The following is a 26,049-nucleotide window of genomic DNA, read 5'->3' as shown; positions in this document are numbered from 1 at the left end:
CCGGCCGTACTAAACCTTGATATGAATGTTAATATGCAATCCTTTTTATAAGTGTTGATATAAATAAAATGCTAAGCTATCTTTTCGAGTAAAATGGGGCCTGAAATTTTTGAGAAGCGGAGAAAAAGTGTCTTATCTGTTCCCTTCCATACGTTTTCAAAAACTTCAGAATTTCTTTCTACTTTTGCACGGGATGAGATGTCTTTTTTTTTTCTTTATCAGCAAAGGTGCACGGGATGAGATCGTTAAGATGCACATACATGTTATAAATTTGTGTTAAACCTCAGTAAAGTCACCATTTCTATATCTCGGACTCGGTTTCATTGAGAAATTTCCAACCAATAAAACCAAGTCAGCATGGCAATTTTCTAGATACATACTACTCGCTAGTCTTGTAGACTCCTAACAAGAAGAAAGAACAAAAGGATATCAATGATGATAGCATGGAAATCAGAACCGTAATGTGGAGCTGCAAAAGAATAATATGCCACCAAGCACGGAAATTTTATTCTACAAAAATGCATAGTTTCCCGATCAGCAAAGTATGTCCCTGAGCCACAAAAGGAACATTCAATAGAATACTCAGATTTCTGCTTCCTCGTGACACGCTCACAACTCTTTCTTCTTTTTTCTCTTTTTTCTTGTGATTTGCATTACAACTCAAATTTTGTCACTGTATGGAATCCATGTTGGTTACTGGAACATGAAGAAAAGCTTCAAAGTTCAAAACTCAAATACTGAGGCCTGGAAACCTAAGGAGAGCTTAATAAGGAAGAAAATTCAGCTGATTATCATCTGGTTAAGAAAGGCTGCTTGCTCTGGAAAATACTCCAATAATTCATCTTTGGTTACCCAGACATAATCCTCACACTTCCCAATCTTGAATTTGTTGGTAGCAATAACTTGTGATTTGAAGAAGAACCGCTGATACAAGGAACAGATCACACATAAAACAGAACAAAATTAACAAGGGTATACTCAGGTATTCTGGGAAAAAGAATGGTCAGAAATATAAACACATCCTTTAAAAGAACAAGTAGTAGTCTTTCTTATACTTCTCAACGGAATTCAAAATTCAGCTTGGCTCAGTTCATGTGCTGCTTTGGTTTCAAATTTCCCTATTTGTCCCCCACTTCCCACAAAGGAGATTTTCACTAATGCTCAAGAGAGACTTTGGTATCAACCATTTATCTCTTCTATAAAACATCATTTATCTTCTTCATAGACATTAACCCTAATGAACGTAGATAATTTTGAAATGATGAACCTTGTCTCACCTCTATCATCGTCAATCATCAAACTACAAGTAATCAATATAGTGTCTTGCCAAATTGGCTTCTTTGGTGTGTGACAGAATCCTTTTACAGTAGTAACCTTGTGTTTATCCAATAAAGACTACTACTTTAAGCTAACCAAATATTCAGACGGGTTTAAAATGAAAGAATTGGCATACACTTCAAGTTTGTAACCCCCCTAGCATGGTTTAAAATGTCCCTAATTTCCCTAAGACTTCCATGACATATTTCCATTTCCATAGGTAGCAACACGAAATTTTACTATAATTGACATATTCCCCAATGAACACTACCAACACTATCTGGAGTACAACAGATAGTTTCCACGGCATATTTCCATTTCCACTTCCATGGGTAGCAACATGAAATTTTACTGGAATCGACATGTTCCCAGTGAACACTACCAGCACTATGTAGAGTACAAAAGATAGTAATATAAGATAAGTTAGTGACTATTGTAGATATGTGGAGTAACATTGTTATTGCCCACCTAACTTACATGATTACCACTTTGAGCTAGCTCAATATTCATTTCAAACATGAAGTTTAATACTAGTTTTTATTTGTGTAATAGATTATTTGATCGATCTATTACAACCATTTACATTTTCTATGAGTTTAAATTTTGCTTGAATTCATTCTATCATGAAGGTTTACAGGGCAACTTCAGAACGTATTCTTTGGTCTGTAACCTTAGCTTCTTAGCTTTGTTTAGTGATTTGGGACAAGATAATAATTTTAAAAGGTGTACCTATGCTTCTTTTATCATTTCATGGAATATCATTCCATATTTTGCATATATCACAATGTTTCCACCATGCCTGTAATTTTTACAATATTTTCATATGATATTTCCAACATTTCTGACATGTTTCTTATACTTGGACAATCAACATTTTGTTGGGACCCAAACACTCCCTCCGAACCCAACTATAGGAATGGAGCAGGCCACCACCGAACAGCATTTCACTAGAAGACAGAGAGGCTAGCGTGACACGCGGCTGAGCCTCCCAGAGTTAGTTACACTGCCACCAAAAGATATTCTCTCTATGATTGCATACATGTAAGCCAGCTATATAAGGCCCTGATCATGTAATAAGTGGCGTGAATGAATATCCCTTTCATCTCTCTCTTTGAGTCATCTTCTTCCTACCTTTCCCCTTTCCCTCCCATCTTCTGTATCAAGAGGTTAAACCACCCTCGAAGGGGCTTCCGAGGTGAGCGGTAACTCATCAGATTGGTATCAGAGCCAGGCTATCCAAATCCCAGGCTTCACGATGCCACAGACACGTTCCACTACCGTGGATGAAAGGGTCGACCAGCTTGAGGATGGATTCCACCAGGTGTTGAACAAACTCAAGGAACTCAAAGTGCTCGTCTCCAGCTTCGTCTCTCAGCAAAAGTCCGGTGAGACCAGTCACCTATTAGGAGCAGAAGCCTCTGCTTCCAATAGCCAAAGAACAGGGTATTACCCCACTGGAAAAGGCACTAAGATCAACTTTCCCAACTATTCCGGTGGAAATCCCATTCCTTGGATCTTCCGAGCAGAAAGATATTTCAAATACCATGAAACTCCCGCACACCAGCGTGTCTCCATCGCCTCCATTCATCTAGAAGGAGACGCAATTCTATGGCTCTAGTGGTATCGCCAGAATCACCAAGTAACTTGGGCGGAGTTCACCAAAGCTTTGTGCATCCGCTTTGGGCCGACGGCGTTCGTGGACTACGACGAGCTGATCACCCGGTTGAAGTAGACTAGAACGGTAGAAGAGTACCAACTCGAGTTCAAGCGGATGGCGACCAGGGTACACGGTTGGCCGGAGAAAGCCTTAGTAGGATGTTTTGTGGGAGGTCTCAGAGAGGATATCCGTCTGGAGGTGAGGGCTCTCCATCCGGCGACTGTCATGGCTGCGATGGGATTGGATCGCCTACAAGAAGAAAGAATCGACAACCTTCATAGAGCTAGAAAACTGACCTACCCGAATTTGAGGACTCTGCCACGGGCCGATCAGCAGCCCATGAAACCGGTTGGGGATCATCAGAAGCCCATATTGCCCCGGCCCACTATGCCCTTCAAACGTCTCTCATGGGCTAAGATGCAAGCCGACGCAAGAAAGGCCTTTGTTATAACTGTGATGATAAGTTTGGACCGGGCCATAAATGCCGGGTCCAACAGGTGTTTCTCCTACAGACAAAGGAAGAGCCGGAAAAGATAGACCCAGAGCACTTAAATGACTGTGAACTGATTCCAGATGGACCAGAACCTAACAGGGCCGAGATCTCCTTACATGCCCTCATGGGCCTCAACTCTCTTCAGTCCATGTGCGTAGAAGGAAGATTGGTGGGCCGGACCGTGATGATTTTGATTGACAGTGGCTCTACCCTGAATTTCATCACTTGCCATTTGGCTAAGCAGCTAGGTATGACCATACAACCCACTCCTCTCTTTTCAATCCATGTGGCTAACGGGAGTCAAATGTCGTGTAATGGTGTATGTAAGAAGGAAAAAATCCTCATACAGGGCCATAATTTTGTGGTTGATCTCCACCCATTGGATTTCTCGGGGGCTGATATTATTTTGGGGATTCATTGGTTGCGTGACCTGGGCCTTGCTCTATCTGATTGGGCCAAAATGACAATGGATTTTCACCAGGATGGCCAATCTTGTCATTTACAAGGGGTGCAGCCCCCTAGTCCACAAAGTGACACTTTAGCCTCCATGATACGGGCCTCCAAGTTTGCTGGCCAACCCATATTTATGCACTTAGGCATTTGGCCCACAGTCCCAATTCTGGACAACCAAGGCTGTGTTCACCCCACAGAAGCCCAACACAAGACCTTACGATCGATACTCGATCAGTTTGGCGATGTATTCAAGGAGCCGAACCAATTACCTCCACCCTAGGCTCGTGATCATCAGATACCTCTCTACCTGGTTCTAATCCGGCCAATGTGAGGCCATATAGATACCCTTACTTTCAGAAGCTGGAAATTGAGAAGGCAGTGAGAGAGAACTATTGGAAAAAGGGCATATACAGACCAGCACCAGCCCTTTTTCATCTCCTGTACTCTTAATGAAGAAGAAGGATGGTAGTTGGCGCTTTTACGTAGATTACCGGACCTTGAATCAGATTACTGTGAAGGACAAGTTTCCTATACCCCTCATTGACGAACTACTGGATGAGTTAGGAGAGGCATGAGTGTTCTCCAAATTAGACCTGCGGTCCGGGTATCATCAGATTCGGGTCCACCAGGCTGACATCCACAAGACGGCCTTTAGGACCCACGATGGCCATTATGAGTTTTTGGTTATGCCTTTTGGACTCACCAACACCCCCTCCACCTTTCAGGCCCTCATGAATGACACCTTTAGGCCATTTCTAAGGCGATTTATTCTAGTGTTTTTCGATGATATTCTGGTGTACAGCAGGGATTGGGACACACATATGGAACATCTGAAACTCACTCACAACTCTAAAGGGGCACCAGTTACATGCCAAAATGACAAAGTGTTCCTTTGGACAAGGACAAATTCAGTACTCAGGCCATGTGGTTGCAGCAGGTCGGGTCATGGCAGACCCAGAAAAGATAGACGCCATCTAGAAGTGGCCCAAGCCCACTACTGTAAAGGCTCTGCGGGGCTTTCTTGGGCTTACCGGATATTATAGGCGCTTCATTAAGGGGTATGCGCTTATGCCCGCCCCTCTAACGCGTCTATTAAAGAAGGATTCCTTCAGTTGGACTGATAAAGCCCAACGGACTTTTGAAGACTTGAATACAGCGGTTTCTAGCCCTCCAGTCCTCACTCTTCCAGACTTCTCTCAGCCCTTTGAAATAGAATGTGATGCGTTAGGTGTAGGAGTAGGGGTCGTCTTGATGCAAAAAGGGCAGCCCATTGCTTATTTCAGCAAGGTTCTCTCAGCAGCTCACCCAAGTCGGTCCACTTATGTCAAAGAAATGATGGTTGTGGTAATGGCAGTGCAAAAGTGGTGTGCATACCTATTGGGACGCCAATTTGTTATTAGGACAAACCAACGAAGTTTGAAATACATAGCAGAGTAAAGGGTGCACACCTCGGAGCAGCAAAGATGGCTTAGTAAACTAATGGGCTTTGACTACCTCATAGAATATAAATCGGGGCCCACAAACAGAGTAGCTAATGCCTTGTCATGAGTAGAAGAGTTAGCCCATCTGACCTGCTCTCAGCCCAGCTTCCCTTTGTTTGAAGCTATACGGCAAGAAGCTAGGTCTGATCCGTAGTTGCAAGTCATTAGAGATAAGCGGAGGCGAAACCCTTCACAAGTTGTTGGTTACCAAGTTGTGGGGCTTGATCTTTTCTTTAGGGGTCGGTTTGTTGTTGCCCAGAATTCGGCCCACAAAGCTGAACTGCTAGGGTTGTTTCATGACTCCGCCTTGGGAGGGCACTCAGGGGTGCTATGGACCCTAAAGAGGCTCAGCAGCCACTATCATTGGGTAGGAATATGTATCCGAATGCCAAACCTGCCAATAGTAGAAATACTCGTCACAGTCTCCCGTTGGCCTTCTACAACCTCTCAAGATTCCAGATCAAGTGTGGGAAGACCTTTCCAAGGACTTCATCACGGGTCTTCCTCGTTCTGCAAGAAAGGAGGTTATCATGGTAGTGGTTGACCGTCTCACCAAGTACAACCATTTCTCTGCATTACCTCACCCTTACACCGCAGCAATGGTGGCTGACATCTTCATCCGGGACGTCGCCAAGCTGCATGGAACCCCAAGATCCATTGTCTCAAATCAGGACCCTGCTTTCCTGAGTTCATTCTGGAAGGAATATTTTCGGTTGCAAGGAACCCAACTGCACCCCTCCACGAGTTATCACCCGCAGACTGAAGTTCTTAATCGTTGCTTGGAAGCCTACCTTAGATGTTTCATAGGGGAAAAGCCTCGACGGTGGGCTCACTAGCTTCCGTGGGCAGAATACTAGTACAATTCGACTTATCAGTCGGCTGCTGGAATGACACCCTTCAAAGCTTTATATGGCAGAGAACCTCCTCCCATATTACCTTATAAATATGGGTCATCCAAGGTGGCAGAAGTAGAGACCCGTCTACTTGCGAGAGACAAGATTCTTAGATTGCTTAAGTCCAACTTGACAAAATCCCAACAACGAATGAAGGTCCGCTATGACACTCACCACCGCCCATTAGAATTTCAAGTGGGTGACTTCGTTTACCTCAAGCTCCAACCTTACCGCCACATCTCGGTAGTAAAACGGGCTTGGCACAAGCTAGCACCTAGGTATTATGGACCTTATAAGGTTCTGGAGAGAGTGGGCCTTGTTGCTTATCGGTTGAACCTCCCTGCAACCTACCCCAATTCACTGAAGAAGGGGACATTGACACGGAGCCTATCAGAATTGTAGATTTCCGTTGGGTTCGACGAGGTGGTCAGGTTGTGCCAGAAGCCAAGGTAGAATGGGCTGGGCTTCCTCCAGATGATGCCACTTGGGAACCTTATCTTAGGTTGAATGAGAGGTTTCCAAACCTAGACCTTGAGGGCAAGGTCAATGCTAAGGGGGGAGGAATTGTTGGGACCCAAACACTCGCTCCGAACCCAACTATAGGAATGGAGCAGGCCACCACCAAACAGCATTTCATTAGAAGACAGAGAGGCTAGCGTGACAGGTGGCAGAGCCTCCCAGAGTTAGTTACACTACCACCAGAAGATATTCTCTCCATGATTGCATACATGTAGGCCAGCTATATAAGGCCATGATCATGTAATAAGTGGCGTGAATGAATATCCCTTTCATCTCTCTCTGAGTCATCTTCCTACCTTTCCCCTTTCCCTCCCATCTTCTGTTTCAGGAGGTTAAGCCACCCTCGAAGGGGCTTCCGAGGTGAGCGGTAACTCATCACATTTCCACCAATACTGACATTTTAAACCTTGCCTAGATATACTCCGTGGATGTAACAAATGTGAAACACCCACCATTTAACAATTCAACCTGGGATTTCCCACAGTAAAGCAGCCTAGAGAAGATATAACAAAGCAATCTACTAATGCTTGTGCCAATTAGTCCATGAGGAAACCCTACACATTAGATTTTGATGGATGTAGATTATCAAGCTGAGATGCTTCTTTTTTTTTATTTTTGCCCTTCAACTTTTACCATCCAGGTCAATCTTGGTCATGTAAAGCCAAACCTATGCTCAAGGTTAGGAATCTAATGGAAAGGGTTGGGTTTGCATATTGCATGTATTCCTCAGCTACATGCTTGACATAGCCTGCTAAGAACATCCTTTGTATTACGTTAAACATTGACACAAACAAAATTATACTTATATACTACAATCTATGAGTGAGTTACTCATTTTTAGAGGTGTTTCTGTGGACTCAATAGGATCACAAATCATCACAAGCTTCTTTCATCATACACAACAAAGGCAGCAGGGGCTTGTGATGCTCAATTTTGAAAAATGCTCAATTGAGGATCAGGCAAGTATTGGAGAAAATTTTAGGGATTCATTTAAGTTATCATACTAAGACAGTGAGACATAATTTGGAACATCTCAATTAAAGTAATCACATTCCATAATTATCTTGCATTTTTCTTAATCTATATAGGGTAAGAATAAGAGAAGCTTAGGCACAAATGATTGATCAAAGACTATGACATGTAACAAGGATATCAGACAACAATTTTGGCTTCAAACCAGGAAGGAAGAGCAACATTGGAAGCTACCTTTTACATGGGTAATCAATAAGAGTGAGAAAAAACCCTAACATGGAAAAAGAAAATACTTAAAAAAAAACAACTTTATTATGCCAATGTGATCGACCTTGGAAACTATCATTTCATTGAGATGATTGTATTAAACAATGCTAAAAGAAAGAATAATAATGAATTTTTCATATATAGAGATATTACATTATTAATTTTATAGCTTTTAAATCATGAAATGTTTTTAAAACCATAAATTTTCATATGACAAAAATCTAAACAAACAAGCAAAGTAACAGAAAATTAAATCCAAGCAATGAAGTATTGCAGCAAGAATCCAAGAAAAAAAATAATGAAAAACAGGCAAATTATACCAAATGATTTTATGCATCATAGAACACAAAATACAACATACAATATGGTGCTTGCCTGCCCTTTTCTTTGCCTAAAAATGTCCCAAGCACATATAAAAGGCATTATATAAAGGCACCTCCAAAAAACTTCCTAGTCACCTAGGTGCCTATAGGGGTGATCATGGGCCAGGCTGTACTTGGGCATGGCACCTATGATAAGGGCTATATCCTGGGCCTAGACCAGAACTTCAGGCCTATTACTTTAAATGCATTTTATTAAATATATAGTATTGTATATTATAGGACATAATATATTTATGAAATATAAGTTATACTTTGTATAATATAAAGTGTGCACACACACACATGTATATTATTTATAATATATGCACATGATTGCTTGCAGGGACAGGCTAGAAATGCTCACCCTAGGTGCCTGGTTAGGAGTCACCTTGGTAACTAAGCACTAGAGAAGCTCAGGTAAAATAAGCACTAGTGCAAATGATTTGGATGCAAATTCTGATTTATTTTTGTTTCAAATCTTGCCATATATTGTTTGATTGCAGTACAAATGAAGCAAAATAAGACCTGAAGCAAATAAAGAGAAATCCAAAACAAAATCCAAAGCAAATTCTGATTGTAGCCTAAAGCATAAGCTCTTTGTTGAGAGATGTTCCCGGTGAAGGCAAACACCTGTGATGTGTGTGTCCCTCTCTCTCTCCCTCGCTCTCTCTCTCTCTGGTTGAAGATGGGCCCTCACAAGACAGTGAGTTTGTTCGGCTCCAATTTCTTGAGGCAACAAAAGAAAAGGGGAAGATGTATGTGGAAGGCAATAAGAGCAGCCTTGGTTTGATCTATATGGGAAGAAAGAAATCAAAGGATATTAAATGAGAAAAGAAAGTCAAAGGAGGAAGTGATTGAAGCCATAAAAATCAGATCTGCACATTGGGTTCAAACACTGGAACTTTTCGGGAGTGTTTCTACAGATGACATATTAAGGAATTGGAGAGAAGTGGCACAGTCAAAAACACATAGAGAAAGTGTAAGAATGGACTAGAAACCGCCAGGATTAAAAAAGTTAAAGCTAAACTTTGATGGCAGCTACTTTTGTAATCTGGAGAGAGCAGGAATAGGGGGAGATTTTCAGAATTATCAAGGAGTAGTGGTGGCACCGTTCTCAGGACCAATTGGATTTTGTGACTCGATTCAAGCTGAAACTCAGACTCTCCTACAAGGCTTGAAATTTTCCAAGCAGCTAGGAGCAAGAGAACTAGAAATTGAAGGGGATTCACTACTGGTCATAATTAGGGCAAAGCAAATTCACTCAGCACCATGGAAATTCAAATTTATCTTCAGACAAATTGACCTACTTGCAAAGAAATATAATTCTAGTTTTGGGTGGGTGAAAAGGGAAGCAAATGGGTTGGCGAATGTGCTAGCAAATCAGGGGGTTGATAGGCCCACTTTAGTTTGGGCAATCCTGTAATCTGTTGTGACCTAGGTCACATACATGATGGATTGTCTTTGTACTGTAACCAGTAATTAATAATTTAATAAAAGAACTTTTATTTGTTGATGAAAAAAATAAGGGATCTAGACTAGGGGTTAATATATGCCCTGTATTTATTTCTATTAGTCCTTGGTGAGTTAAGCAGGCATTTCTAGGTTGAAGTTCCATGGCTTTATTGTTTGCTAATTGCTAATGGCATCATATTGATTGATAAGACTAAAATGGGGTTAGATACCAAGTCAACCACTTCTGCTACTTGGTTTTAAAAATCTATAACAAGGGAAATATTAAAGAGGATGTTATCTAAAGAATCAGAGTGGATAGAAAGGAGTGAAGCAGTTTATGTAGTCAAATAATATGAATGTACTGAAAGGAAACTTTAATAAGAGAGCTACTAGATTATTGGACAATCAAAAAGCAACACATCCAGAAAATTAGCATAGTTAAGATGAGGATGTTGAAATGATATGTAGCAAGACTAGGAATGAAAGAAAAAGTATATTCATGGAAATCTAGCAGTAGCACCAATAGATGATATAATAATAGTTACTAGCAGAGAGATGGAGTTCGAGCAGCAGTCAACATGGAGAAGGTTTTTGAAGGCTGAAGCGAAAAATCTGATTTTCGAAAAGACTATGATTCTACTGGTAGGGACTGATGTGGTTGAATGGCTCCAACGTTTTATGGAGGGAGCACTTCTTACTAGCAGAGAGTTAGACTGGAAAAACTCAAAGGAGAAAAGAGGAAGTATTTAGCAGATAGAAAGAGTAATAACAAGGGTAGATTCTTGGTTGTGGTGGAGTTCTTTGGAGAGAAGAAAAGACAGTTGCTCTGCACTCCTGATGGAAAAGGGATTAATCTGGGCGGAGATTAACAATATGTTGCAGGAGTTCTTATTCTTGAAGAAGGAAGAGTCTTGGAAAAACCCATGGTAGAAACAGAGATTATTGCTCCTGAGAAAGAACATGAAGCAACAAGTATGCTGGTGGGTTAATGCTTTGGGTGTTGGGAAATTGGCCTATAGAGAGGAGAGGGCAGATTGGGGAAAGAAACTAGTAGAAGTAGTAGAAAAGGAACCAGGGGATTGGGGGAAAATAGCTGTTGATTTAATTAAAAATCTAAAACCGAAGGGTCTTGTCTTAATCACTCCGCTTGAAGAGTGAAAAGCCTTGATCAACCTGTTGCAAGATGAAGTGGAAATCAGAGCAATGAATGCGCAGACAGCTGAAGGAAGTGTTACAGTTATGAATTGGTCCCCTTTTTCAAACTCGAAGGACCTGGAGGTGGTGGATGGAATCACAGTTAGAATTGATGGTCTTCCTTTCCATCTTTGGAAGAAAGAAGTATTTGAGTCTATTACTTCATTATGTAAGGCAAGACTTGTTGGTGTCTTCTTGCTAGACCTTAGGTCAGCAGCCATAAGATTTAGTGGAGTTAAACCAGAAGAAATCCCAAGGAAGATTGAAGTCTTTACTGACTATTGTTTTTACTCAGCTTGGCTCCCATCCTCCATTGAAGCTACTCTGTGAAGAAAGTCCAGAAGAGAAGAGGAAGAGGAGGTGGAAGAAGAACACTTGCATGGAAATCAGGGACTGCTGATTTGAAAATGGCTGAGATTTACACAGTTTTGGAAAGTCTGGAAAAGAAGAATGCAAAAGGTTTGCTTTACAGGGGAAAAGCCTTGAGCGTGCAAGACAAGATAAAGTTACAGGCAGGAGCAGGACCTATGCCCAAGCTTTGACAGATGGAGCATTTAATGAGCCAACCATTAAAAAATCAGGTAGAGTGGTGCAAAGTTTGAATAGCATCAGGCCAAGTGTTGAGCCGGTTAAGTCGACAAGGGTTGAACCAGGTTCACATAGTGGGGATAGGGACTATTTGATAAATCACATGGCATCTGGGAATGGGCCTGTAGACAAACCAAAAGGCAGCTGGAAATGGACCTTTAAATGGGCCATTACCAAAAGTTACAGGAAGTAAAGTCGGGGCTGGGCCAAAGGAGCAAAGGAGATCAGGTGACTACTTAAGTGGTCAGTGGTCACGTGACCAAGGCAATGCCGAAGGTGATAGACCATTGTTCAGGACTTCAGATCTATCATCTTCCAAATCAAGACCTGGTTCAAAGAAAGGTGAGTCAAACGCAACAGCGGCTGAGATTTTCAACTGGAGGCCGAGGCTAGTCTCCTATTCCACAACCCCGGAGCATACAAATCCGAAGTTCGACCGGAAGAAGAATGATGAAGATGGTTTCGACTCAGAGTGGGTCAACTGTGAAGAAAGGAAGAAGACGATGTTTTCCTCGAGGATTCCAGCATAGGAAGTGTGAGAAGTACATGCTCAAAAAGCTCTTCTCTAGCATTAGAGACCTTGGAACAAAACTTCTATTCGGGGAAGAAACTCTGCCTAAGACTGTGAAGCCTTTGGAACCTTGGAAGAGTTTGGGAATGGGAGGCGGTACTTCGGGTGAGGTGAACATCTTGGCCAAAGACAGAAGAGCCTGTCATGAGTCCACAACAAGGTCAAGGTGTCTGTAGATCGAGTACATTGTCTTCCAATTTGAATGGCAAAGCAACAGACATTCCCTATTCCCCTGTTCATGCAACACAGTTTGATCCTGAGGAGACTTCCCCCAGCAAACTCCCTCAAAACTTAGGCAGGTTTGGAGACACTTCGGGTATTGGTGACTCTGGTATGGATTGTCATTTTTCTAATTTTTCTCGAGTTTTTGGTGCTAATATTTCCCCTTTCCCAATTGTTGTTTCATCTCAGGCTGCAGGTGGAGTCGTTTCTCATCCTGAAACTGCCTGTCCTAGTGAATCACTAGAAGTAACACAGGCATTAGAAAATGTGGAGGCTTTGAATGAATCTGTGGAGGAAGGGGAAAGGATTTCGAGATTAATATTGCATCTTTAGACTTCTGGCAGAGGAGGAATTAGGGGCCAACTTTGATAAGGAAGAGGAGGGTGATACTCCAATTCCTAGTACCTGGGAATGGGGAAGGGAGGGTGAAGGGACAGCTACAGGTGAAAAAACATCAAAGAGGGAGAATAGGAGGAAGAGTCGGTAAAAGAAGAGTTGTAGACCAAGAGAAACCTATGAATAAGCTTGAAGGAGGGATGCCTAAAAGGAGAAAGAAGAAATTGAGTGAAGTGGAGAAACTGAGGTGTGAAGTGAACCATGGCAAGGGGTGTACTGGAGAAAGGGATTAGTCAGGTTAACTAAAGGTGTTGTTAGGGATTGATCATAAGGTTGTTTCTCAATGAAGATTATTAGTTGGAATGTAAGGGGTTTGGGGAGCTCTAGGAAAAGAAGATTGATAAGGGAAGTTCTCAGAAAAGAGAAGCCAGATGTTTTGTTAATTCAAGAATCAAAATTATTAGAAGTGGATAGGAAATGGGTGAGAAGTATTTGGTCGGATAGAGGACTGAGTTGGGCTTTTGCACAGTCTTGGGGAGCCTCAAGGGGAATTCTTACAATCTGGAAAAATGAGGAATTGGATTGTACAAAAGAATTAATTGGTAACTTTACAGTTACAATCAAATAAAGAAGAGAGACGATGGACTAGAATGGGCTTTACCAAATGTTTATGGGCCAAACTCATATAGGAAAAGGGAGGAGCTTTGGGAGGAGTTAACAGTTATAAGGGGCTTATGGGAGGGTCCATGGTACTTGGGAGGGGATTTTAATGTCGTTAGGTTTGTCAATGAAACAAATAACCCCAACCATAGGGTCACCTCAAGTATGAGGAAGTTCAACTCTTTTGTGGATCCTTTGAATTAAGAGAGTTGTCAATGTTGCAAGTTGAATATTCCTGGTCTAATCTTCAGAAAGAGCCCTTTTGTTGTAAGTTAGACAGGTTCTTATTCTCTTCAGATTGGAAGCGTGGAGAGGCCTGGTGGTGAGGGCCCTACCTAGACCTACTTTGGATCATTGTCCAATTAGACTATCACAGGAAAGATTAGGAGAACGACCTTGCCCTTTTAGGTTTGAGAACACATGGCTGCTACATCCAGACTTTCAAAAGAAAGTCAAAGAGTGGTGGGAAGAGGATCAAGTGGTGTTTAGGTGGGAAGGATAAAGATTCTACAAGAAGCTACAAAAGTTGAAAGCCAGGATCAAAGCTTCGAATAAAGAATAGTTTGGCAGAATTGATGATAGAAAGGAGGCTATTATTAAAAGGATTCAAGAACTTGATGTTGCTGAAGCAGAGAAAAGGGTTGAGGTTTGAAGAAAGGGAAGAGAAATGGACGTTGAAATATGACCTAGAGGAAATCCTTAGAAAAAAAGAGATATGTTGGAGACAAAAATCAAGATGCAAGTGGATGAAGGAGATGGTAATACAAGATTTTTTTCACAATTTGGCAAATGGAAGGAAGAGAAAGAACAATGTTGTAAGTTTGGAATGAAATGGTGTAGTGTTGACAAGAGAGGAAGATATTGCAAGAGCTTTTGTGGAGTATTTTAAATCCATTTATGACAACCCCAGTAGAGTGAGAGAGACCCTAGTCGACTTTGAGTGGCATACTAGAGAAAGGGAATTGTTGGAACCCCTAGAGAGGCCATTTTAGGTTCAGGAAATAAAAGAGGTAGTATTCTCTATGGAAAGATCAAAAGCCCTAGGCCCAAATGGTTTCACTATGGCATTCTATCAAGATTGTTGGGATATTTTAGGTAATGACTTGGTGGAGGTTTTCTTGGAGTTCTTTGAAAGAGGAAATATAAATTCAAGTGCAAATGCCACTTTTATAGCCCTGATCCCCAAGAAGGTGTCTGCAAGTCAGCCTAAGGACTTTAGACCAATTAGCTTGATTGGGGATTAAAATCTACTACTACTAGATTTTAATAGCCAATGAATGTGGGGATTACACAAAAGACAACGAGAGAAGGATCTGATTGTAAGCTTGACCTAGAAAAGGCATACGACTTGGTGGATTGGGATTTCTTGCTAGAAGTGTTGAGGAACAGAGGTTTTGGAGAGAGATGGTGTAAATGGATTAAGGATTGTATTACCTCTTGTCACTTTTCAATCTTAGTAAATAGAATAGCTAGGGACTTCTTTCTTGCTAAGAGGCTACTACTACTACTTTTTCTTTTCTTCTTTTCCTATAACAAATATAAGGGTTCAAACCCTATATTTTTTGAATTTTCTTTTCCTTCTTTTTTTTTCTTCTCATGAATATGTTGATTTTCTATACTTTAACGTGAACTCTATACTTTTCTTATGAATAATCATTAAGGAAATATGGCCATGGTACCTAGGGAACTACCCTAGGATCTACGTTTTCTATATAAAAATATTGATCAAAAAAAATATTTTCTATATAAAAAAGTCCAACGCCTAGGTGTCCCCCTGACGCCCAGCCTCGCCTTGGCGCCTTGAAAACTATGTGGCTAACCTCCCGGTGTATTTTTTGTCTACCTTTAAATTTCCTATCAAGGTTGCCAATTAGATAGAAAAGCTTATGAGAGATTTTCTACAGGAACCAGGAGACTAAAAAACGGACCATCCAATGAAATGGGAAGTAGTTTCTAGGAAAAAGGAATTCGGGGGTCTAGGCATAGACAATATTAGATTAAGAAATGTAGCATTGTTAGGGAAGTGGCTGTAGAGGTTTCCCCTAGAGCAAGACAGTTTATGGCACTTGGTGGTGGAAAGCATTCATGGGATGGCAGCTAATGGATGGGATGTTGGTGTCGACCCTAGGGCTTCTCATTTCTCCCCTTGGAAAGCCATTGCTGGAGTCTTGCCTACCTTTCATCCTTTCATTAGATTTGATATGTATGCTCAGGTAACGAAATTCTGTTCTGGTAGGATCTTTGGTTTGGGAACACACCCCTTTAAGGACAGGCTCCCCATTTCCTCATTCTGTGTGTCTGAGGGGACCTGAAATTTGGGCTTGATAAGAGGATCGAGGGATTCAGAATTGGCTTGTGCAGATGAACTGTTTACTTAGTTGAGTTCAGTGACAAAGCCCTCTTCAGGGATCTTCTCTTGCTCCTCTCAATTCCCTAATTCAGCCTTTTGCTGCGCCTATCCCCTTTCCTGCTAAAGGAATGTGGTGTATTCCTGTTCCACCAAAGGTTAGGGCTTTTTGCAGGGAAGTGGCTCCCCAAAAGATCAATAATATGAATGTACTTCAAAGAAAAAGACCAAATTGGTGCCTTTCCCCACATGTCTATTGCCTTTGCTTAAGAAGTGGTGAGACGACAATTCATCTTTTGATTTCTTGTACTTTTGCTTCTTACTTGTGGGATTAGCTTTCCTCTCTTTTTGGTTGCAAGTGGAATCCCCCTCGTGTGTGCTGAACCTTTTTGACTCTAGCTTCTTCCAATAAACAAAGAAAAGAGGTAGGGTAATGTGGAGAATAACAAGAGCAGCTGCCCTTTGGTTGATTTGGGAAGAAAAAAATAATAGGATTTTCCGAGGGCAAGAAAAATCCAAGGAAGCACTTGTTGAGGGCATTTCCATCAAGATTCTACATTGGCTGAAAGTCCTGCATCTATTCAAGGACTTCTCCACAGTTGATTTAATTAGAAGTTGGAGTTCTATAGCTGTATCCTCTCCCTCTTCCCCTTTAGTTCAAAAGAGTTGGTCCCCACCACTTCAGTTCAGGGTGAAATTAAATTTTGATGGAAGCTCGTTAGGTAATCCAGGTCCATTGGCACGTGAGAATGTTTTCAGAAATGAGGAAGAGTTTTGACCCGTACTCAGGCCCGATTGGGGTGGGAGATTCCTTAAGGGCAGAAGTCAAGGCCTTACTCCAAGGCCTGAGATTGGCAAAACAATGGGGAATGCAGCACTTACAAGTGGAAGGAGACTCCAAGCCGGTAATAAGGTGGATGTAATCTAGAAACCTAGGAGTGTGGTCACTTAGACAGCCACTAAGAGAGATTTCAAGCTTAGCAAGGGAGCTTGGGCCATTTAGTAACCTCGGATGCTACAGGTTAGCTGGAAGAAAAACAAGTTTAACTTCATAGTCCAAGAAAAACACAAGCTATAACACAATGCTAATAACAAAAAGATAAGGCCTACCCACACAAACTTTGGTTCTTGTAGTTGTAGAAATAGCATTCTTTTTGAGTATGGACTGAATCTTAATATGATAGGCGCTATGTAAAAAAATAGATAACAGTTAGAAGAGGATAACTTCATAACTACCTTAAATGAAGGAAGGTCAGGTGCATCCCCTGTTGGTTCTGTAACCATATGAGCAAAAGGAGAATTCCCAACAAAATATGTGTGGGAAAGGTCTCCAATTACATATTTTAATGCGGACTCTGCACACTGCAATTTAAGGGCATAATCAGCATACAAAAAACTTTTAGACGAGAAATAGGAAACAAACCAAAAAAGGGAAAAATGGCAGGTTGATGTCAACCTTGCGTAATGTCTCTTCATCCTCGTAAACTTTTTCAGGAAAATGCCAGACAGGTTTTCCTGCTGGAGCCCCATAACCACTACCATAGAGGAGAAGATAAAGTCGTCTGTCAAGTGCTCGCTGTAATGACCTTAAAGAAAGAAAAGAAAATCAGACATTTGCAGTAAATCATAGACTCCATTATGTCAAAGACATTCAGAACCCAAACTTGGCTCAAAGACACCCAGAAGTCAGTTCAGTAGACAACTTCCAAAGTGCATTTCTTGTTATTACATAAAATGCATGTTTGAGAATTCTAATGTCAAAATTTTGCTTTCTTTTTCTGTACAAAGACATTATCTAGCTAGAAAATAAAATTCATATATATTTTTATATACTAACCTAAAAGGCATATACAACATTCAAGTTGCTTTCACAAACTATGTCTTATCTTTCAGAGAATTTATAGCATCTGAAATAAATATCAATAACTCGTTAAAAACAAGAATCCACAGAAAAGAAGTAGCAAACCTCTTCAAATAGTGAGCAGTAAATGGAAAAGATTGTTCAGTTAATTCGTTTGGTAGAGTGACTGCCACAAGGTAAGCCATATTACAAGCTTTCTTTTATTACATTTTCCTAGTCAATACTCAAAGTAATGCTATAAAAGGTTGAAATGCCAACCGGGTTCCATTTCCCAAAGGGATCTCCAATGTCTAAAGTCAATGGGAAAACAGAGCAGAAAAATGTAAAGCTGGATTTAATGAAGAAACAACATATAAAAGAAAATGATTAGCAATAATCTGAATGGAGTTTTATCCCTATTGCTGAAGCAAGAGGCAACTGATAATCTGAACCTTGGTCTGCTCATATGCTAACATTGTGTCAGGTAGTATTCAGTCCCCTTTGTTTTCACTTTTCAACTGACAAATCTTTATGATTCATAGACCACAACATAGTGCCTTCCAGACATTATGAAAGCAATAGCACAAAGAAGATGAATTTGACATAAGAGACCATCGCTTTGTACAATAGTAAAATCTCAGGCTTACAAGCATGAATGAAGGTTTGAGTTTGACAGTAACCACTGTGTGCAAATTGCTGATCAAAAAAAGGGGCTATATCCATATCCAGTCCACCCTTCCCAAGACCCAAGAAATCTGGGACCAACATTGGGTAATGACCCTTTTAAGATGACTTTGACATGATTATAGAAATATGAAAATATAGCCCAAAGCAACAATTGTTCCTAGTGCAATTTAACAGAGATGAATATTCAGTTCAGACTGTTCACTTCAAAAAGAACTAACAATGTACTCATGCTATGCTAATAAACTTTTATTAGAATATGGAATATGAAATGAATTAATACAGCAACAAACAAAAAGATAAAGAGATTTGCATATTTATGCGTTCTGGATCTCTCCTACTAAAATGCATTTCATATAAGTTTACCCTGTACCTTCTATCATTTTTTTTGTCAGCTTCAGTGGCCCGTGGAGCTGGTACATAGTCAATCTGGTAGTCACCTTTTCCCCTGATCAAAAAAGCAATTTTCGTATGGAAAGGGCATATAGAGCAAATATGTAGGAATTTATGAACTAGATATAGATGAGTGTCCTGAACTAAGCTACAACATTCAATAACACTTGAAACCAAAAGGTGATATTTTAACACAGTTGAAACTGCCAATCCACCAGGGGGCTAAAATTATGAAATAAGAAAAAGACAGTCTTTTATGAAAATAATATATCCCTATTTTGTTTCTCCATTATTTCTTACTCTTGACCTCTTATTTATCTTTCCCAACTAGCAGGGGCCTATACAATGCATGAATTGGTGTTACGAACAGTATTTTAAGACTCAGACCGGACACAAAACCGGAATGGCCGCCGGGTAAACAGGTGTATGGGCAGTGGCTATATGGCTAAGATGTTGGTTTTTGTATAATTGACCAGGGTTCAAGTCTTGCAACTTGCATTTTATTTAGAAATACACATGTTTGACCAATATTTATGTTAAAAGAGACAAATATTCACAAGAGACACACTGAGTTAATGGTTGAAGGCTAATATTCTCAAGTTCAAATCCTCTTACTCTCATTTTGAAGTTTCTAGCCATTTGTTGACCCAGGTGGGTCATGGAAACCTGGTTGGATCATTCAAACCAACTGGTTTTCAACAGTTCTGCTGGGTTTTGATCGGTTCCACCGGTTTAAAAAATAAAAACTGGGAATTTTAAAAACCATAATGCCTTCTGGTTCCCTGGTTGACTGGTTCGACCATCCGGTTTTATCCAAATCTTAAAACATTGGTTAAGAATGCCCCATGTTTTGTAGGGGGCCCAGGTTCTTAAAAATGCATTAGCTTGGGTATAGCAAAAAATGCTCATGTCAGTACCTAGCATTTTCTGGAGGGAAAGCAGTTTTTGGAGTGGGAGAGGGTAGGAGAGAGGAGAGAGAAATTTTCAGGAAGAAAGAAAAAAGGCTTTCGACAGGGGGAGTTTTAGGAATTGGATTATTGGAAGCAAGTTAAGGGAGAGGTAGACTGCAAACATTAGTCATCTGCTAAAGAAAAAAAAGTACAAGATAGGAAAGGAGGGGGAACAATGGCTGAAGGAAATGGAGGCAAATAACTCAAATTCAACGGCTGAAGGAAGGTGGCAATAATACTGCCTTTTTCACAAGGTAGCAGACACAAGGATGAGGGAGAACACCATAAAAAAGGCTTGAAATTAATGGAGTAGTTTTTGAGGACGTATAGTTAAAGGAGGATATCTCTGGCTATTTCGCTGATCTGCACAAAGAAAAATGGAAGATCTTACTGACCCTTGATGGACTGAATTTCAGCTGCATACCAAATGAGCAAGCTAGGGAATTGGAAACTTGTTTCTCAAAGGAGGTAAAAGGGGCAATTGGTTAAATGAGTGAGGATAAGTCATCGGGGCTCAATGGTTTCACCCTAATATTCTTCATGAGGCACTGGCACTTTTTAAAGGAAGATTTGATGAAAGTGTTCAGGGGGTTTCATATGAATGCATCTTTTGAAAGGAGTTTGAATGCAATATTTACATCCTTGATACCTGAAAAAGAAGGGATAACAAACTTACAAGACTTGCCATATCAGCCTTCTCAATAGTGTATATAATATTAGGAAAGGACGAAAGGTATTGGCCTTGCACATGATAGAGGTAATGAAAGATATCATTTCTCAGATCCAAGGAGTGTTTGTGTAAGAGAGATAGATTATAGATACTTGATGAGATGTTGATTGTAAATGATCTTATTGACTCTAGAGAAAGATGTGAGGAAGCAGAAGTGCTTGTTAAAGCAGACTTGGAAAAAGCATTTGATCACGTGGCTTGGAGATTCTTGGACTATGCCCTAACATGGATGAATTTCAAGTCTACCTGGAAAAGTTAGATTGAAATGTCTGTTACAACTCCATCCTTTGTGATGATTACAAATGGGGGAATGCATGGTCATTTCTTTAGCTCGTGAAGCTTAAGGCAAGGGGACTCCCTATCTCTATGCATATCTATATGCATGTGTTAAGTCCTTAATTTTGTTGGACTGGGAGCATGTTATTAAAGTACTCCCAACCATAGCATAAAAAAAGAAATGGGCCTTTTAAAAAAAAAAGAAAAGAAAAGAAAAGAAAGGGCCTTTCTTTCCAAGTTGATTTTCTAAGCTCAGTCCTATGGGTGGGCTGAAGTAATTTATTTAGGAAAGAAAGGGAACTACAATTCATTTTAGTGAACAGTGGCCCTAAATTAATTAGGCCTTACTAACGATTCAGTCATAGTTGTCAAGGCGGCACCTAGGCGACTAGGCGGTTTCCTGAGGACACCTCGCCCAGACGACTGAAGCTTTTAACATTAGGTGCCCGCCCAGAATATTAGGCGGTCGCCTAGTGTTATTAGTCCTGGAATTGTTATATTTCTTATGAAATGTTATTGGCAGTCTTATATTTATACATAGAACCCGTTACATGTTAACATTATTTTTATTTGTTTTCTAAAACACTAAAACTGAGTTTTGTGTTTCTTGTAGGGTTTTCTCATTTGACCAAACCCACCAAACTGTGAAGGAGGAAGAGGAACTCCACCGAACTCGACCAGCTACAGCTTCAGCTCGAGGTATGTTTTGTTTTTTTTTTTTTTCAGGTCGCCCAAAACCCCACCCAGAAGTCCAGAACGTGGTTTTTTTTATTCTCTTATTCTTCCAATCTGAATGAAAAACAGGGGCTCCACCCCCTTTTTCCTTTTCAGTTTTGAGCGAAAAAACATGGGCTCCGCCTCCCCCACTTTCTTTTATCATTTTTGCATGACAAAACAGGAGCTCCGCCCCCTTATTTTGTGACATTTGCATTACAAAACTGGGGGTCCGCCCAGTGTTTTAAAAGCGCAAGGCACAAAAATACAAAAAAAAATTGCTAAACATCAAAAAAAAAGTCAGAAAATTCAAAAAATGCAAAAAAAATCAAAAATATTAAAATTTAAACATAATATTAATAAGAAATATAAACTTAACTTTTAAAGTTTATGTTTTAAAAACCCTATTATCTAAAATTAAAAGACATAAACATAACATGTAAAGCATATTCAAATGAGTATTTAAAAATAAAATCAAACATATAAAACATTTTCAAGCATGTACAGCCCACAATCTCTTTTTTCCTCAATTGCACTACTTCAAGTAGCTAATGTGATGTAAAACATATTACATTCCTGATTCTACGAGTTGCCTTTGTGCCATGCCCCTCGAGGCAAAGCCCAAACAAGTCCATGTTAGAGTCTTAAATTCTTAATTCTCACACAAAAAATAATGATTTATAATTTTAATTGTCGTTTAAGAAGATATTTTATTAAGATGAATGAATGAACAACATTAGCAAATAGGGGGTTCTCAGAGCTTCGGCGAGCGAGCGAAGCAAGCGAATGCTTGGGCCAAGGTGCAAGGCACATCAGGTTTTGAAAGTGCTGCACCTTAGGACCTGGGCAAGGCACCTACCCTAAAATGCGCCTCGCCTGTGTGCCTAGGTGCACCTCAGGCGTGCCTTTTAAATCGCTGTCTCTGCCCCCCCCCTTTTTCTTACTCAGCTTTGACTAAGTGAAAAAAACAGGGGCTCCGTCCCACTGCTTCGTTTTTCATTTTATGGGTGAGAAATCACTCTGTTTTCTATAGTGTTTTCAACCCGACATTGACCCAAACGGTTGAACCGCTCGAACAATCGTGCGGTCAAGATTCTGGGCCGATTTGAGTAAAACCCAGAGAAGGTCAAAAATCGTTGACTTGGTCAAAAACCGTCTGACCCAGACGGTTGGACAATTGACCTGTTCGACCCGGTGAGTCATGGAGATTAGATACAAGGTGGGAAATGGTCACAGGGTGAGGTTTTGAAGGGATGCTTGGTGCAGTAGCTGTCCTTCCATGGAGGTGTTTCCTTCATAGTTCATATGATATGGATCCAGGTCTGAGAAGAATTTGAACAACAGGGAAATAGAAAGTTGGACAGACGTGAAAAGGAGATTAAGCAATGAACTGCCTAACACAAGCAGCAAATCTGGGTTCGGGAAGGTTTGCGGGTCTTTTCTTCAAGGTCCTTCTTCAGGAAGACTGAGCAGGTTGCAGCCAACGATTTCCCTTGACAAAGAATTTGTATCTCTCACATCCCCATCAAAGGTTTTTTCCCTAGCATGAACAAAAGTCCCAAGAAAGTGCTTGACTAGGGACAGCCTGGTCAGGAGAGGCTTTCTGCTGGATAATGTCCGGTGTGTGATGTGTGGGGTAGCAGTGGAATCTGCTAATCACCTGTTTGTTCATTGCAAGTGGCTAGATCATCATGGGACAAGTTAACAGGCTGTTTCAGGGTGAAAGGTTTGCTTCTCAGCAACATTGGTAAGCTTTGCTGCATAGCTGGCATGGTCCAGGCTTAACTATGAAATGTGTGCCATGAAGAAAAGGGTGATGCACCTAAATATTTGAAATTATTGGTTAATCATCTAAAATTCCCATGTTGGCTATTCCTATGTCGTCTAGACCCATTTGCTAATCACAGAGAGAAGGAGTTGGCAAGCACAGAGAGGAGAGAATATGAGCTTATGTGGACCACATTGCTATATATGTATATACTCTTACATATCTACCTTATATCTATCCTATTTCTCTCTCAATTTTGCAATGGAAGGAAACTATTTTACTATTAATAGATCCTGACTTGTCACCCTTGGTACCTGAGGGAAATCCTAAGATTTTCACTCTTTATCAGCAATAGGATCAAAAAGAATTTTTATTAAAATGTAGAAGAAAATATTAAAGAAGATTTGCCTGTAGTGTTAACAGGTCGCACTTGTTAATGGAAGCTTATAGTGAATGTTCAAGAAAATTCCAGCTACTTTTAAGTGAACAAACACTTCTGCAACTGAAGATGCTCAAACTTTTGGCGTATGTGCAAACTAAAAAAAAATTTAGAGCATGTTTTGGTGCAACAAGAAAAAAAATCATATTATTTGGTTCTAAAGGCAACTGAACCAACATTGTAATCATCCAAAATGATGTCATTTGTAGTCGCTACCACCTACCAGATATATATAAGAATTCATTTTCTTGAAATCCTGAAAGATATACGGAACTAGCTCCATTTTAAAGGTCTATGCTCTGAAACACAATGTAGTACAACGATGACACCATTCGTTCCAGTAGCATCCAAATTTCAAACATGCTGCTAGCTCTTGAGAGTCATTCCCCAAACCACCTTTGAATTGAAATGCGCCAATACATGGATTTTGGTTCTGATATCCTGAAGACCTCCCTCATTGAAGATGTGACTTAGCAATGCCTCAAGTGACAGATAGTTTTCACAACAAATTTTACCCAACCATAACCTAAGGGTCCTAAGCATGACTAAATAAATAACTCACGTTTTTTGTCTCTTTGATTAGAAACAGCATAAATAATTCACCAGTTCTCTTGCTCCCGACTTTCCCCTTCCAAAAACCTGTCAACATATGGTTATATCTTCGTGCTCCCCTTACCTCATTTAAATGACTGATAGGTTTTACCAAATACTGAACCAGTTCCCTCTTTACCAAAATAAAAGAACTAGTTCCCTTTTTCGTATCAATCAAATATTAAGCCAATCAACCATGACCAATGAACTTAAAATGTAGATGAAACAGACAGTCATCTAGCATCAACAGTCGTATACAATACTTAAAGATGAAAAGAATAGCTAATTCACCTGGTATCGGACTTGCTTAAGACCTCATCCGGATATTTTCGTCGGTATTGCTGTCTCCATAGAAACCTACAAGACTCATTCCACCAGCTATGTCAGGAGCCTCATTCTCCCTTTTACTTTTAATTTATGTATTTATTTATTTATTTTTACCTTTTTGTTGAGAATCACGACCAGTTTTGGAAATTAATTGAACATCCTTGAGTATATCGTGAGTATTTATCATTTATTTTTGAAAACAAAGGATCACAAATCTGATTAAAAACACAAATGGATGAATATAATGTGGTGAGAGAGAGAGAGGAAAAAAAATAAACTCACGAGAACTCCTGAAATGCATAGACTACGGGATCAATCTTTGGAATAACGACTGGTAATCTCTCGAACAATACAGCAGCAACAATCTTATCTGTATTTGAATTAGAAGATGTGCAGAACCCTCGCGTTCTAACAAGAGATCGAGATAACAAGTTGAGCTTCTGCATTGCTCAATATATCCTCTTTTTCATTGCCCGTACTTATTCCAAATTCCCAATCAATATTTTCCGACGATCGACCAAAGACCTCCCTAAACCCTAGGGAGCAGAGGCTCAGAGAGATCTTCTGTCAGCAATTAACGGTGACTGAAAATGAATTGCCCCGTAATAGGACCAAAATGCCCTTTACAACCATAAAAAAATAACGGAAAAGTAGAACAGGCGTAATGCAGATTTCTCAATTTCACTGTAAGCTAGAAACATTCAAAATGTCAAAAACCTACACTTTATACTTCTATGCCGGCCCGTGAATCGTGGCATCAATTCTGAGTGGCACCCACCCCAACTATATTTATAAAGTATTATAAATAATTTATAAAATTAAATTTATTAAAAATATTTATTTATATTAAATTAACAATAATCATTTTCAGTAAATCAACATTAAATAAAAACATGCAATTATTAAATTTTTAAATATCAACACTAATTTTGAATATTTTTAATTAATTAACAGTAAAATTTGATTATTAATTTGTCAATTAATTAATAATTGAAAAAAGTAAAATCAAAGAGGGCCTTAAAAACTGATCCATTGGCACCTAGAAAAAAATGAGATCAGTTTCAATTAGTGCAAGGCCTGTTTGAACACGGTCGAATTACAGTCTTGCATTGGGAACATCTCTATACTTCATGGGAAGATATTCCCACTCCGTAGTCAAGACATTCTACTCCATCCTTGCTCCGTCCTCGACGTCAGGTAGATTCAAGGCAAGGCACCCACTCCTCATCAAGGACAGGGAATTCTCAAATTTCCCCTTCCCTGCCCTCTCGATATTGGAACAGGTTTAGGGTAAGGCATTCACTCCCTGTTAGAGAGGGGAATACTCGAATTTCCCTGCCCTGTGACAATCACCAAAAAATAATCTATTTTGGGGGTATTTTAGTAGTTAGATCATGACAATTTGGGGTACTTTATAAATTGAATTATGGGACCCTTGGATTATAAGAATTTCAGAAAAACTTAGAGATATTTTAAAAATCAATATTAAATCTAAGGATATTTTACTAATTTAGCATCGGGTTTGAGGAATTATATGCAAAACATATCCCAAA

At 40.0% G+C, this 26,049-nt stretch overlaps 1 protein-coding gene across 1 annotated transcript; it reads right to left on the bottom strand.

The window, feature by feature from the left end:
- Positions 1–485: 485 nt before the first annotated feature.
- Positions 486–25,132, bottom strand: LOC104594322 (uncharacterized). The gene is made up of 6 exons (XM_010254565.3): positions 24,779–25,132; positions 24,461–24,526; positions 18,682–18,756; positions 17,241–17,370; positions 17,021–17,146; positions 486–924 (listed from the first exon to the last, which is right to left on the bottom strand). The coding sequence occupies exons 1-6, from the start codon at positions 24,940–24,942 to the stop codon at positions 781–783; spliced, it is 705 nt and encodes a 234-aa protein (XP_010252867.1). The 5' UTR covers positions 24,943–25,132; the 3' UTR covers positions 486–780.
- Between the last annotated feature and the right edge of the window lie 917 nt (positions 25,133–26,049).

Source organism: Nelumbo nucifera, chromosome 1 (assembly GCF_055504915.1).
Source record: "Nelumbo nucifera cultivar China Antique chromosome 1, China Antique-T2T, whole genome shotgun sequence".
Taxonomy (NCBI): domain Eukaryota; kingdom Viridiplantae; phylum Streptophyta; class Magnoliopsida; order Proteales; family Nelumbonaceae; genus Nelumbo; species Nelumbo nucifera.
The sequence above is the reverse complement of the archived record's forward strand: the minus strand, read 5'-3'. Positions and strand labels throughout refer to the sequence as shown.

What these genes read in the sequence shown, in the direction of transcription:
- LOC104594322 (XM_010254565.3), bottom strand. Translation starts at nt 24,942, where the DNA reads ATGCAGAAGCTCAACTTGTTATCTCGATCTCTTGTTAGAACGCGAGGG. An exon ending in GACAAAAAAAATGATAGAAG is followed by an intron (nt 17,371 to 18,681) that starts GTACAGGGTAAA and finishes TCTTTCTTTAAG; the next exon opens with GTCATTACAGCGAGCACTTG. An exon ending in ATGAAGAGACATTACGCAAG is followed by an intron (nt 17,147 to 17,240) that starts GTTGACATCAAC and finishes CTTAAATTGCAG; the next exon opens with TGTGCAGAGTCCGCATTAAA.